Raw genomic sequence first — 15,362 nt, forward strand, 5'->3', positions numbered from 1 at the left:
TTACACTGTAACCGTCACCATCAGCTTGGTATTTAGTTTATAAAAATTTATAAAAGCATATTCGATCACGATCAGCATGAGTGAATTTGAACTTTTTGATTTCAAAAGTAATTGTCAAATGTGTAAGCGTAATCCATCAGGAGTGGAATGTGAACAGACTTTTGGACTATTTTGGATGAATCGTTATCCAATTTTCCATGTAGATAAAGATGGATATTGCTTATAGCCGAAGACTTCTAGAAACTTGAATTAGGTTACAACGGGAACCATATAGTATAGCAACTTGCAAGTTGCAACAATTATCTTGTTCATTATACAATACCTTCTTCTTTTTTCTTCTAAAGAACTACATCATAATATTTCCCACATGTTGTTACTGTTTAACAAATCTCAACAAATTCCCTAATCAATAATAGTTAGTTTAATATAAAAACTAATTTCTCCCATTTTGAAGGAGGTATTTTCTGGAGCAACAGCCCAAATGAGTTCTGTAACTGTTTCTCATCTCAATCCACATGGGAACATATAAGAGAGCATAGAGGAAAAAAAAAGCAATGGATCAAGTGCGGTAGTCTTGTTCTCGCAAAGTATTATTCATTCTCTTTCATCACTTGGCTAGCGATAAAAGATGGGTAGCAAACTGGCAACGGTATGCGTATGAAAAGATGGATTCATGGAGACAAGTACAAAGATATTTTATTGGTATATGTACCCGGTTTACCGGTTTTAGATTAATTTAGATTAGTGGTTTAGTGTTGGTTTAGTGTACAGCTTACTATATAAACATTTGTAAATATTCATTCCATAACAACCTTCTTCATCTCTCTCGTTTGCTTTTACGTAATATGGTATCAGAGCTACTATTGAGCTTGATCTCTTCGTGATTTCACTTGATTGAGCTTGTTTTCTATTCATCTTCAAGCATCGATGGTGTCTGTGAAGAAGATTCCTCGTCGATCGAACCGTATGGCAACTTCCTCAAATCGGAATGCTCCGATAGCTTCTCCGGCGTCATCTGGTCCGGATCTTCAGGCTACACGAGCTCCGACGGGTGTAGATCTCACCGACTCGGTTCATTCTCTATACTTCATGCATACTTCCGATCATCCAGGTCTCCAACTCGTATCTCTCAAACTTGATGGATCGAACTTTGATGATTGGGAGGCCGCGATGAAGATAGCTCTAGATGTGAAGAATAAAATCGATTTCATTGATGGATCGTTGCCTCGTCCCCTAGAAACTGATTTACATTTTCGTATATGGTCTAGATGCAATAGTCTCGTCAAATCGTGGATACTTAACTCTGTTTCCACTCAGATTTATCGTAGTATTCTCAGATTGAATGATGCTACAGATATATAGCGTGATTTGCACATCAGGTTTTATATGACGAATCTGTCGAGAACATACAATTTTACACAAGAAATTCAGGATCTACGTCAAGGCTCCTTGACTCTCTCTGATTACTTCACTAAACTCAAGACTCTGTGGAGCAATCTAGAGAACTGTGAAGAGCCAGATGATCCAAGTACTTGTGGTAAAGCACAACTTCTCCAACAGAAAGCGGAGCGTGCTAAGATAGTGAAGTTTCTCGCAGGCCTAAATGAATCATATGCTGTGATCAGGCGTCAAATAATCATGAAGAAAACACTCCCTTCCCTTACTGAGGTTTACAATATCTTGGACCAGGATGACAGTCAGAAGAGCTTTGCAACTGCTATCTCTCCGGCTGCTTTTTAGGTCTCTCAGACTGTAGCTTCATCACAGGTTTTTTCAGGGATTTGTTACGTGTAATCTGGTGCACATAAAGGCAAGCCAATATGTTCTTTCTGCAACAAAGTAGGACATATTGCTGAGCGATGTTATAAGAAACATGGCTTTCCACCAGGCTATCTCTCTAAAGGCAAGACTCTTGACAAGTTTCAGAAACCTTCTATTGATACAGTTCAAGTGAATTTGTCTTCTCAGCCTGCTGCAAAGTCTACTAATCTTGATGGTCTGATTAGAAATCTTTCTAAGGAACAAATCCAACAGTTCATTGCTCTGTTCAGCTCTCAGCTTCAGAATCCAACAGTGTCGAATACAAATGAAGCATCTTCATCTCAAAACCCGACTGAGACAACTGGTATCACCTTTTCTCCGTCTACCTTTTGCTTCATTGGTATTCTCACTGTTTCACAAAACTCTCTGAGCAATGAATATTGGGTGATGGATTCCGGAGCTACTCATCATGTTTCACATGATAGAGCTCTGTTTATTTCCTTGGATTTATCTATACAGAGTTCAGTAAATCTACCTAATGGATCTTTAATCAAGATCAGTGAAGTTGGAAACATTCAGTTAAACAAAGACATTCTACTCCGGAATGTTTTGTTTATACCTGAATTTCATTTGAACCTTATCAGTATCAGTTCTTTAACGACTGATCAAGGTTCTAGAGTGATATTTGATCCGTCTTCTTGTGAAATACAGGATCGTATCAAGGCTGTGATGACTGGTCAGGGTAGACGGATTGGGAACCTGTATGTGCTGAACGTTGAAGATACTTCTACACGAGTGAATGCTGTTGTAGATATTGGAACTTGGCACAACAGACTCGGTCACGCTTTTATCTCTCGACTTGATTAGATTTCTGATGCTTTAGGAACTACACGACAGAAGAATAAAGGAAGCTCCTACTGTCATGTATGTCATTTGGCAAAGCAGAAGAAATTGTCTTTCTCTTCTTCCAACAATATGTGTAATACAATCTTTGCGCTTTTACACATTGATGTTTGGGGGCATTTCTCAGTTGAAACGGTTGATGGTTATAAATATTTTATGACTATTGTGGATGATCATTCTCGAGCTACATGGGTTTATTTGATGCGTACAAAGAATGAAGTTTTAACAGTCTTCCCTGCTTTCATAAACCAAGTTGAGAATCAATACAATGTTAAGGTCAAATACGTTAGATCAGACAATGCACAAGAGCTCAAGTTCTCTGCATATTTTCAAGAGAAATGGATCATTCCGTTTCACTCTTGTCCAGAGACACCAGAGCAGAACTCTGTGGTAGAAAGGAAGCATCAACATATTCTAAATGTTGCACGAGCTTTCATGTTTCAATCACAGGTTCCACTGGTTTATTGGGGTGACTGTGTGCTAACAGCAGTGTTTGTCATCAACCGGACACCTTCTCCTCTTCTTGGCAACAAAACTCCTATTGAGCTTTTGACTGGGAAGAAACCTTTGTACGATCAGATCAGAACTTTCGGCTGTCTATGTTATGGATCTACCTCTCCAAAACAAAGACATAAATTTCAGCCAAGGTCTCGAGCTTGTATCTTACTGGGTTTTCCTGCTGGTTACAAAGGTTATAAGTTGTTGGATTTGGAGACACATCAAGTTTCTGTTTCACGGAATGTAATCTTTCATGAGAACATCTTTCCCATGGCGACTACTCCGTTATCAGAAGATGGTCTGCAACTCTTCACACCACAATCTTTGCCCTTAGGTACTTCTACAATATCACCAGAAATTTCTCCATCATCTAATCTTTCACCACAAATTTCTTCTAGAATCAAGAAACCTCCTGTTCATTTACAGGATTATCATTGCTTCAATCTTGATTCATCTCTTATACATCCTATTTCTTCTTCTCTATCTTATTCCAAAATCTCCTCTTCTCATTTATCATACATAAACCACATCACCAAAGTTCCTATTCCTCATTCATTTTCTGAGGCAAAGAATAACAAAGAGTGGTGTGAAGCAGTTGATAAAGAGTTTGGGGCAATGGAAGATACTAATACTTGGACTGTGACAACGTTACCGACTGGGAAGAAAGCTATAGGTTGCAAGATGCTTTATTCACTAAAGTTTCATGCAAATGGTACTCTTGAGAGACGAAAAGTTCGCTTAGTGGCAAAGGGATTCACTCAGAAAGAAGGACTGGATTATACTGAAACATTTTCCCCTGTTGTCAAGCTTACTACAGTTTGTTTTCTCTTGAAGGTAGCTGCTTCTAAACATTGGTTTCTTCATCAACTTGACATCTCTAATGCATTCTTGAATGGAGAGTTGAATGAGGAAATTTATATGAAGATTCCCGAAGAATATGCAGAGAGAAAAGGAATCACTTTGCCTAAAGGCTCTGTTATTAGACTTAATAAATCCATTTATGGTCTAAAACAAGCTTTTAGGCAGTGGTTTATCAAGCTTTCTGCAACATTATTGCGTCTTGGTTTCTCACGAGGAACTGGAGATCATACTTTGTTTTTGAAGACTGATGCAGATGGTCATTATATTGCAGTATTGGTGTATGTGGACGACATTATAATTGCCAGTGCGAATGAATCAGTTTCTAAAGCATTGATCCAAGATTTGTCTCAGCAATTTAAACTTCGGGATCTTGGTGTTCTCAAATACTTCTTGGGATTGGAGATAGCTCGAAGTACATAAGGCATTTCTATTTGTCAAAGGAAATATGCTTTAGAGACTCTTACTTCTACAGGAATGTTGGCTTGTAAACCGACTTCCACACCTATGGTTCCGAATCTGCATTTATCTATTGATAAAGGTGATCCTATTGATAACCCGGAGATGTATCGAAGTCTTGTAGGACGGTTGATGTATCTTACTATCATACGTCCGGATATAACATACGCTGTTAGCAAGCTCTGTCAATTCTCATCGGCACCTAAGTTACCTCACCTTCAAGCAGTTTACAGAGTTCTACAATATGTTAAAGGAACTGTTGGTCAAGGACTTTTCTACTCTGCGACTGATGATTTAACTTTGAAGGGGTTTGCCGATGCAGATTGGAATTCTTGTAGAGATAGTCGACGTTCAACGACAGGCTTCTCCATGTTTCTTGGTGACTCATTGATTGCATGGCGTTCCACGAAGCAGGATACTGTTTCTTGCTCTTCTGCAGAAGCAGAGTATCGAGCTCTGTCTCAGGCATCCAAAGAGATGGTTTGGTTGATGAAACTGATGAATGATTTTCAGCACGTTGTGCCATGAAAATTGATCTCGCTAAAGCATTTGATTCAGTAAACTGGTCTTTTCTGCTTACTACGTTGAGAGCCCTTCACATCCCTGATCAGTTTGTTAGATGGATTGAGCTGTGTGTGTGTACTCCTTCTTTCTCGGTCCAAGTCAATGGAGAGCTTGTGGGTTTCTTCCAGAGCAAAAGAGGTCTAAGGCAAGGATGTGCACTTTTGCCTTATCTCTTCGTCATTTGTATGAATGTTCTCTCAAGGATGATTGATAATGCGGCTGTTACTGAGCAAATTGGGTATCATCCGAGGTGCAAGAATATTTTATTGACTCATCTATGTTTTGCAGATGATCTCCTGGTCTTCACTGATGGGAAAAAGATCCATTGAAGGGATTTTGAAGATTTTTGAAGACTTTGCAGAAATATCAGGTTTTTAGATCAGTCTTGAGAAGTCAACTTTGTATACAGCCGGTATTACAGAAGTGCAAGAAGCAGAGATTCTATCTCGGTCCTTTTAATTCAGGTAAATTGCCTGTGAGATATCTTGGGCTTCCTCTGCTCACGAAAAAGATGACGGTCAATGATTATATGCCGCTGGTGGAGAAAATAAGAAGGAAAATGAAGTTATGGACATGGCGATATTTGTCTCATGGAGGTAGACTGCAACTCATCAGTTCGGTTATAACAAGTTTAGCGAACTTTTGGCTCCAAGCTTTTCAATTACCGAGAAGATGTTTAAGAGATATTGAGAGTCTTAGCTCTGCATTTCTTTGGTCCGGTCCTGAGTTGAAACCAGTAAGGCTAAGGTAAGCTGGAAAGATGTGTGTCTCCCAAAAGAAGAGGGAGGTTTGGGGATCAGACCACTGAAGGAAATTAATGTGGTGCTTTGCTTAAAATTAATTTGGAGAATTATCTCTAACAAGTCCTCCCTTTGGGTAAAATGGATTCAGTGTTACTTGATCCGAAAGGGATCATTTTGGTCCATTAAGGATAGTACAGTCTCTGGTTTTTGGATGTGGAAGAAGCTTCTGAAGTTGAGAGAGCTGGCCATGTCTTTTCTAAAAATGGAGGTCAATAATGGGCGACATACTTATTTTTGGTATGACACTTGGTCTCGTGTGGGCTGTTTGAAGAATCATTTGAGGGACGGTGGCAGTATTGTAATGGGAGTTCGAGAAAACGATTATGTTGTTGATGTGCTTAATTGTCGTAGAAGAAGAAGGCATAAAATGCAGCTGTTAAATAATGTGGAAGAAGAGATTGAGGCTATTCGTAATAGAGCAAGTCAGGAAGATGATGTTCCTCTATGGAGGAAATCGGATGATAAGTACGCCAAGAGCTTCTCCACAAAAGCTACCTGGGTTTGCTTACGCCAACCTCAACCCTGTTGCAACTGGTATAAGGGTATTTGGTTTCCCCATTCCACGCCTAAATACTCGTTTCTTATTTGGGTGGCAACAAAAAACAGATTACAAACTAGTGACAGAATCAGGCAATGGAATAGCACCGTTGATGATGTTTGTGTGCTATGTCATGAAGAACAAGAAACCTGTCAACACTTATTCTTTAAGTGTCGCTATTCCAGGAGGATTTGGAAAGAGATGGTTGGAGGTATCATGAAAGAGAGATTCACGACAGATTGGTTTATGATTCTTGATGAACTTTCTCAGTCGGGGAGTGGGAAAACAGAGAAGTTTCTCATTCGGTATGCCTTTCAAACGCTGGCTCACTGTATTTGGAGAGAGCGGAATGCTAGAAGACATGGAAAACAGGCGAAGAGTATGGTAGTGCTGTCCACAATGGTAGATAAAATGATTCGTTTGAAGCTTCTTCTTGTGAAAGGTTTGGGCAAGCAATATCTTGAGGAGAGCTTGGTGAAATGGTTTGAGAGTAGGATTTGAAGTTTTGTCCCCTTAGCTATGAAATTCTTACTCTTTTTCCCTTATAAGAGTTTTGTCCAATTTGGATTTTCTCTAATGAGAGTTTTAATGAGGAGAACTTTCATAGCTTCTCAAGCTTGACTTGTTTCACATGGTTAAGCTTGAGGGGGAAGTTGGTATTTGAGTTGATAGCTTTTTAGCATTAAAGTTTTTATTATTGGAGTTTGTAATATGTTGCACTTGTTGTAAAAAGTTTTTGATTGAATAAATTTTACATTCATTCAAAAAAAAAAAAACTGATGAATGATTTGAAGGTTCAATCACCCACACCTATCTTGTTCTCTGACAGTACAGCTGCGATATATATAGCTACTAATCCCGTGTTCCACGAACGAATCAAACATGTTGAAAATGATTGCCACTTCGTTCGGGAAGGACTTGATCGAGGTACACTCAAGACACTTCACGTTCGTACAGCAGATCAAGTTGCAGACATCATGACTAAGCCACTATTTCCTTACCAGTTTAATTATCTCAAATCCAAGATGAGCCTTCTTAACATTTTTGCAAGCTCATCTTGAAAGGACCTATTGGTATATGTACCCGGTTTACCGGTTTAGATTAATTTAGATTAGTGGTTTAGTGTTGGTTTAGTGTACAGTTTACTATATAAACATTTGTAAATATTCATTTGTTTAATTGAGAAAAGATATTTTCCATAACAACCTTCTTCATCTCTCTCGTTTGCTTGTACGTAATATATTTGTTTTGTGGTGAACCAGATGAGTCAAGAGAGCACATATTTTTTGTTTGTCCTTGCACCTACAGTCCTACACTATGAACAGGAGTGGTAGGAAGCCTTTTGGGGAGGACTACACCAGACTCATATTGGAAAGCCAACGAATCTAGATTCATCTGGTGAACCAAATGGTCAAGATGTGCCTTGCACCTGGCTACTACATCTCTGTTCAAGGAATTGAATGATAGGCAGCGCCACAAGCACATCACTAGAACAGTGAAACAATTAGCTCAAGAGATTGGCAAAAATATATGGAATAATTTATGTCAGCTAAGTATTACGTAAAGCCAGTTCTCCTGGCCTCCCAGGTCTTTTATACACAGATGGTTCGAAGGTCATGTACGTAGTCTCGTTTGTTTCTATCGTTTCAATTCTTGAAAATTCTTGAAGCATTCATTAGCATGTACCTATTCTTTTTTTTTTACTTTTGATCAACAAGTTTAACATATCAACAAAAATATTTGTATCTATTGATTTAAAATAGGGAGACTCACCGACTCGGTGCCGAAATAACAGAAAATTATATATTTCACTATGGGCGCAAACAAGACACTAGTGAGACAGGAAATGGAATGTGAAGAATCAGCTGATTGACTGGGAGAAATGAACAAACGTTAAACAAATTAATTTTATAAAAATAAATAGATAAAGAAGAATAAGACAAGGGAGAGGACATGTGACATGTTTTAGGAAAGTAGGTGGCCGAATCTACATTATAACCATATTGTATGATAGTTGACTTCACCTAATTTCTTAAAATACAGATATTTATGCTGTAACTTTACATATCTGTAATATATATTGAAACTAGGATTGGCCCGTAGGGGATATCAAATTCAAAATTACATAAAATATCAATTAGCTATAATAGATATTAGCTTAGTTAAAACTTAAGTTGGTCTTGGTCTTACTATTCGTTGTGTGGATTATGTTATTACCAAAACCAGCGTAAATTTGTTATTTAAATAGTTACATTATTACCATATCACATTCAAAACTGAGAAATACCTACTTTCTGTAAAAAAATTTGAAGCATACAAATTAATTTTATTCTTTGTAAGGATTAGAGTATATGTAAAGTTTCTCCTACTTTATAGAATCTGTTATGATATAAATTATGATCTATAGATGGATATGTGGATAAAAACAAAGCGAAATAGATTTATATGAAGCTATAGTTATCATTAATGATATTAGATATCTTAAGTCATTACACAAAAGAACACTTTAGGTTAATCTCAATAAAAAATCTTCTTCGTCAACTTCTTCGAACCACTCTTTTTGTAGTATGTAGTTTTGATCGGGAGATCTCGTAAACAGTACCAATAAATGTCTATTGATTTTTTTTTTGTCTTTTGTTTTATAAATTTATAAATTTTACTGGTACTTTTGATTATTTATGTTGTTGAAAGCACTTTCAGATTATTGGTTCGGACAAAAGAAGTTTCATCGCCACAACAAACAAAAACTCTATTACTTATCGTAATTGTACAAATTTGAAAATGTGGCAATTACTTCTGCCTTTTAACTAATATGAATAATAAAAATAGTCATCCAACAACTTTGCCCTCCCTAAACTTCGGACTAATTTTTGTTAATCCAAAGAACAACATACATTGAATTATTGTACACAGTTTCAGATCATAGTGAATGGTTTAATCTACATGGATAAAGTAAAAAGATATCTTGATCTTAAGTATGAGAAGCTGTCTCAATAAAAAGACATAAACCAGTAATTAGTGCTAATTAAAGATAAAATCTTAAACTAAAAACACATTCCTTTTACTACTGCACCTTCATGAATTAAAATACAAAACTTACCAAAATCTCTCCACCATAATAAACAATGGAAACTTTAACCAAATATTACTATTCCCCTTGACTTTTATAATGTAACTACTTCTATAATTTCACTTATATATCCTGAAATTTAGTCCTTATTTGTTAACGGTTATTAATTCTCATTGTTGATATGTTTGATCTTAAATGTCTAGGTCTGGCTATTGAATGTGATGGACATGATCACTATCTATATTATTAAAAGAGAAGTACCCATATAAATTGCCCCTAAGATTTCAAAGTTATTTACACTACCATGCCACTGAGAATTAAATTAAACTATCTTATTTAATGCTTGTCTTTTTTCAGTTGGATTAATGTGTTGTCCTAATATAAATTAAGTTACCTATTTTAATGTTTGTCTTTTTCAGTTGAGTTAATGTATTGCCCTAATATAAAATTTAACTTTCTTTTTCTATTAAATCAATTTCCAAATTATTTTTAGTTTTATTAATGCTGTCTTTTCAGTTTAATAAATACTTTTCTTAATTCTAAATTTACCACATTTAATGATAATAAAAATCACATATGGTATGGTAGGAAAATTATTGTGCCATCACTATCTTTTAATACTTGAACCAAACCAATTTTTATGTTAAGTTTAAATTTTAGCATACATTATTAAAATTTATTTGTTATATATATTTTTACTTTAATATTTTATAATTTTTAATATTTTTAAACAATTTAAATGAGTTATCCGAATCAGAACATAAACCAAAATTATAAATACCCGAATGAGGCTAAAACCTTTCACCCCGAAAACCTAAAACCCAAAGAGATCTGAATCAAACCCGAATGGATATCCGTACGCTCATGTCTATTACAAGATATAGAAACTGAATCACCTTATTTATTTTCGAAAAATTATTTTCCATTGACTTTCTCATCCAGTCTACAGTAATTATGAAAACTAATTGTCAAAATCCAATCTGAAAATTATTGAACACGTAAGCCCATTTATAATAAATTAGCAGTTAGATCAAATATATATTATATTACATTTCGTTTTCTTACAAATTTTAATCTTAATTTTTATATGTTCCAAATTTGTTAAGAGTCTAACAATTATTTTTTTTTACAAATTTTATAACTAATGTATCATGTTTAATAGCATACTAACCATATTGTCTATTTTCATACTTATTATTCAAAATTTTTGTTTGCTATATATCTTACACATACATCTAATCATAGATGTTAGATTTTAGGTGATCTCCCGCGTCGGTGATACATTTTACGTTAAACGCAAAAATATAAAATTACTTAATTTAATATGATTACATTTACAAATATAACATTTAGTACACACACAAATTAAAATTTAAAATTAAATTCCGAGTGAGATTATTTTCTTAACAAATTTATATTTTTAGAAATTCCAAATATTTGGAATTCGAAAGCATTATGACCCACACCTATACTATTTTAATTAGGATAATTGAATTTATATACGAATATTTATTAAATTTTTAATTTTAATTTTTGTTATAACTGCAAAAAATAGTTTTCGATCTAAATTTATGATCAAATATTACAAATACATCATTTAATACAAACAAAAAACTAAAAACAGAAAATAAATACCTGTGCGGTCGCACGGATCAAGATCTAGTTGTGGTTAAATTATAAGAGCGATTATTATGACATATTTTGAAAATTTTCTTGCTATTTCTGTATTTTTGTGTGCTCCTTTTGACAACCTTTATTTATATTTTTATGTCGGATCTTTTTTTTTAAGTCAGGGAGGGGAAAACACATGGTCGAGAAGTTTTTAGTTTCCGAAAACTAATTTTAAAAAAAATAATTTTATGAGAGTCACTTCTTATTATATCTTTTATCTTATATGAGTTTTGTCTGATGAGACAAATATAAAAAGCTCGTTAACAAATTATCATATTGCTTTTAAAAGTTACTAGATTTCTTTGCCGCGCTACGCGCGGCTTATACTTTTTAAATTATCCTTTATTAGTTTATATATACCGCTAGATCTAGTATATATATTTGGTGAAGTAGAAATAAAATAATTCTAATCAAAATTTAAAATACTTTTAATATGTATGAAAAATCCAAATATAATTAATACTTGAGAAATTTATAATCACTATACGTTAGAAAAAACTTCACCATGCAGTTCCGAGTTGAGCTAAAATAAAATATAACAAATTTCGATAAGATCAATTTTTTTGAAAAAACTTATGTAAATATATGTTCATAATATAAATATAAATTAAAAATTAATGTATAAAAATATTATATAAATATAATCATTATATTTTATATTTGTTTTCTATTCACAGTAAAGTATATATTTAGTTTTTCTTAATATTTTTAAATGTTCGATGTTATTTTTTATTTTACACTTAAATGCATTTGCATTTATTGTATACCCCATATAATCGAATAGGAACGATATAGAACTTGTAGCTATAAAATTTAATTAATACACATATGTTCTTCATATTTTAACATAAAACACACAACAATTTATATAAATCTAAAAAGGATATGTTTGTAAATTAAATAAATATGAAAACCCTAACATTATTAAGTTATAGAAATTTTACTGTTTTGGAAATGGAAGGAATATAAATTAAACCTCAAGTTTTAAAATAAATTAACTTTTTTGTTTATATTATATCTTTTTGTCATCATTATATCATTAATTTGTTGTCTTGAAATATTGAAAGGTACATATGACATGGTGAGCGAGAATGCAAATGACTTTTTTTAGTTAAACCTTAATTATGGTCCAAATACTTATATTATATATTTTATACATTTAGATTTTCATATAAATAAATTTTATTCACTATGGGTTCAAACTTGTAGAGGCCTCGAGTTTTGTTTCCTACTATATTATTACCTTTTTAATAATATTGTCATAGAATAATATGTCTGTAGTTCTGCACATAGATTTTGGCATAAGTAATGCATTTTTTTCTTTAGGAAGTAAGCTGAAGTTTCAATGCTCAGTTTATGCATAGTTAATAATCAATAAAGCTGAAACGATGTACACAAAAAAATTAGAACGTACAAAAATTCAACTGAAAAATTGGTCGAAGCCACAATGCCACATTCTTCTTGAGCTTTTTTTTTTTTTGTCATCTGGAATTTTATAAAAGGATTAAGTCCAAAAGGACAAGTCCAACACAAACAACAAACAGAAAGGCAAACAAAGCCCAAAATAAAACATCCATTAGACTAAACCAAGCCTTTAAGCCCACACAATAATCAAAGAGGAAGAAATCCTCTTCTCCCACCACGAAACTCCCGTAACGCCAGGCCTGAAATTCCTCCGGATTCACAGAGCACGTTGAACCACCACCACCAGCTAAGCCAAACTGGAGAAGAAGGATTGAATCCAAAGCTCTGATCTTCCAACACGCAAGAGTAGACATAAGACAGCGCGAACCGGAGATCAACTAGAACAGAATGGAACCGGCCGGCGAAGATGGCGTAAGGGAATCGCCTCTTCCCGGAGACGCAAGCTGGCGAAGATGGTGTTATGTGAACCACCTCTTCCCAGAGACAACAGCCCCAACCATGGGGAGACATAAACCAGAGCCCCTCGATTAGCCAAACCAAGTAAGAGATGAATAGTACATACTAAGACACCGACCACAAACGACTCAAACAAAAAAGAATTGACCAGATCTGATGGAAGAATTAACAACCCACATCAGAGACGGCATCAACCAGCACCGTACACCAGAAAAAATTACAGGTCTGGCCAAATCAATCAAGCGAGCCACCGCAGCGACGAAGAAATCAAATGACACCACATCTTACAAGCTAACGAAGATCTCCTCAAACACTTAAAGAACTACACACTTGACACAAACAGAAGACAGAGAGAAAACGAAAAAAAACAGAAGCAAAACGGATCTTAAAATAACCACACCAAAAAGATTTACAAACATGAAAGCACAGCTCCGACGCTATGGAAGCCGCCGGAGCTGCAAATCTGAAGACCTGAAAGTTCTTGGTTAAGAGAGAAGATGGAACGTTTTCAACGTTTGTTTATTCTTCTTGAGCTTTAGTTCTCCAAAAAAATGTTCATAAAACTAATAACATCTGGCATCACTTTAAAAACTCAGGCTCTTATTATTTTATAACTATCAACACGTCCACATGCAACAAAGTTAAAGTAGATTTTGACATACTGTATGTTAATCTACTTTATTAGTACAATGGGGATTTCACAGTTGCACGAAACTCCTGCTCCACCCACTGAACCATTCTGTCGAGAGCCACTGCGTTTATACTTCATCCGAGCTATCTCCTTTTCTTTTGTCACTTTCTCTTCCTTCATCAATGCTTCTTGTCTCTGCAACTCAACAATCTTCTTTGAGGCTTGTTCGACATTGTCTTCCAGCTTCCTTCTTTTATTGTCTTTCTCTGCAGCAACTTTCAACTCTTCCAATGCCCGTGTCTGGCTTTCTTTGATGGACAATAGCTTGTCGATCTTAGATCGAGGTGCTGCAATATCAAACCCGTGTTTCTCCAGCTTGAGAAAGCAATCTTTGATCCTGTTTATTGCAAAAACAAAAAAAAAACAGTAATTAAAATAAATTCATTTATATCTTTTGATACCAACAAAGATGAAAACTTGATACCAACAGTGATACTAACATTCACTTTCCCTCTTTGATTCTTCCTTTCTTGTGTTTTTACCGCTGGTTTTGTCTGCCTAGTTGCAGCTACACCAAGGAACCACCGATGAGTAATATAGCTGGAAACAGTTCGTGAAGTTAAAGCATTTCTTTTTTAACACTTACTTTCTGCTATTTCCGGTTTCCTTGTGTTGTTCCCATTCATCACAGCATTAGCCATTTTACTTCCTAAATCTCTACATAAGTAACAACTTACTTTTTTTTTGTTTTGTTTTCCAAGTTCCATCTTTCCACTTCACGGATGGTCTTAACTGCAAGTGCTCAAAGTCCTTACTCTACTTGCATGGTCCCAACAGGACACCGTATCTGTCCCCACAGAGAACCATGCTTACTACACTTGGACACCATCCACACTCGAGCAGGGCATTCACATTCTCCATCAACCCAAAAGTTCTTGAACCAAAAGGCGGTGGTGAAGGCCGGATCTCAGAGTAAGGAACGCTAGTCTTGGTGTATTCATCTTCTCCACCGTTCAAACTCTTGTACTTCACCAGTAATTTCCTGTCTTCATTCTCCTTTATGGTTATAGCCGGAACCCAAATATTACCAAAAGGCTCAACCTTTGTTTTGACTTTTACATTCGTTCCAGTGCTAAACTCCGAGTCAACTAATACCTTCAGCCACACGCACAAATTAAGAAAAAAACAGTAATTAAAAAGATGAAAACTTTAATTGAAGATCAATAATAAAGGGGAAAGACTTTTACTCGTTTTTGGCACCGAAACCACTCTTCATCTTTCCAAACCATATGTGGACGCAAGTCCTTACGTTCAACCTCGATGACATCAGGTTCGAATCCGAGGTACACCAAGTAACATCCACTACCCAAAACTTTAAAGAGAAACAAAAACTTTTTAAAGTTGAACGAATTCATTATTTTAAAATTTTGAGACTCTTTCATTATCGATAGTGTATTCAACTAATTACTTTATTTAAATGCAGGAGCAAAAGCTAAAGACTACATCGAATCTTAAAATAATATAACTCAGGAGATGATATGATATGGAATATTAGAGAGCTTACCATAAAGGTCACCTTTGAGGTCACAATTAGCTTCGAAATCCACATGTGAATGGAACCAGAACCGGTCCTAGTTTGAGTCTGTAAATGGTGCCTAGTTTGAGGTCCTGCAAGTATTGTTGAACCCTTGCATCACAGTGCCCTGTTGGAATATAATTGGAGAT

At 35.1% G+C, this 15,362-nt stretch overlaps 1 protein-coding gene across 2 annotated transcripts; it reads right to left on the reverse strand.

Moving 5' to 3' along the window:
- Positions 1-13,638: 13,638 nt before the first annotated feature.
- On the reverse strand, positions 13,639-15,362 carry LOC130509331 (uncharacterized). Of its 2 annotated transcripts, XM_057005171.1 has the most exons (5): positions 15,202-15,362; positions 14,885-15,009; positions 14,284-14,792; positions 14,138-14,205; positions 13,639-14,012 (listed from the first exon to the last, which is right to left on the reverse strand). In XM_057005171.1, exons 3-5 carry the CDS (start codon positions 14,402-14,404, stop codon positions 13,680-13,682), a joined length of 522 nt encoding a protein of 173 aa, XP_056861151.1. In that variant the 5' UTR covers positions 14,405-14,792; positions 14,885-15,009; positions 15,202-15,362; the 3' UTR covers positions 13,639-13,679. The 2 variants fall into 2 exon arrangements, with proteins under 2 accessions (XP_056861151.1, XP_056861152.1); XM_057005172.1 differs by having other exon boundaries at positions 14,284-15,009.

This window comes from Raphanus sativus, chromosome 3 (assembly GCF_000801105.2).
Source record: "Raphanus sativus cultivar WK10039 chromosome 3, ASM80110v3, whole genome shotgun sequence".
Lineage (NCBI taxonomy): Eukaryota > Viridiplantae > Streptophyta > Magnoliopsida > Brassicales > Brassicaceae > Raphanus > Raphanus sativus.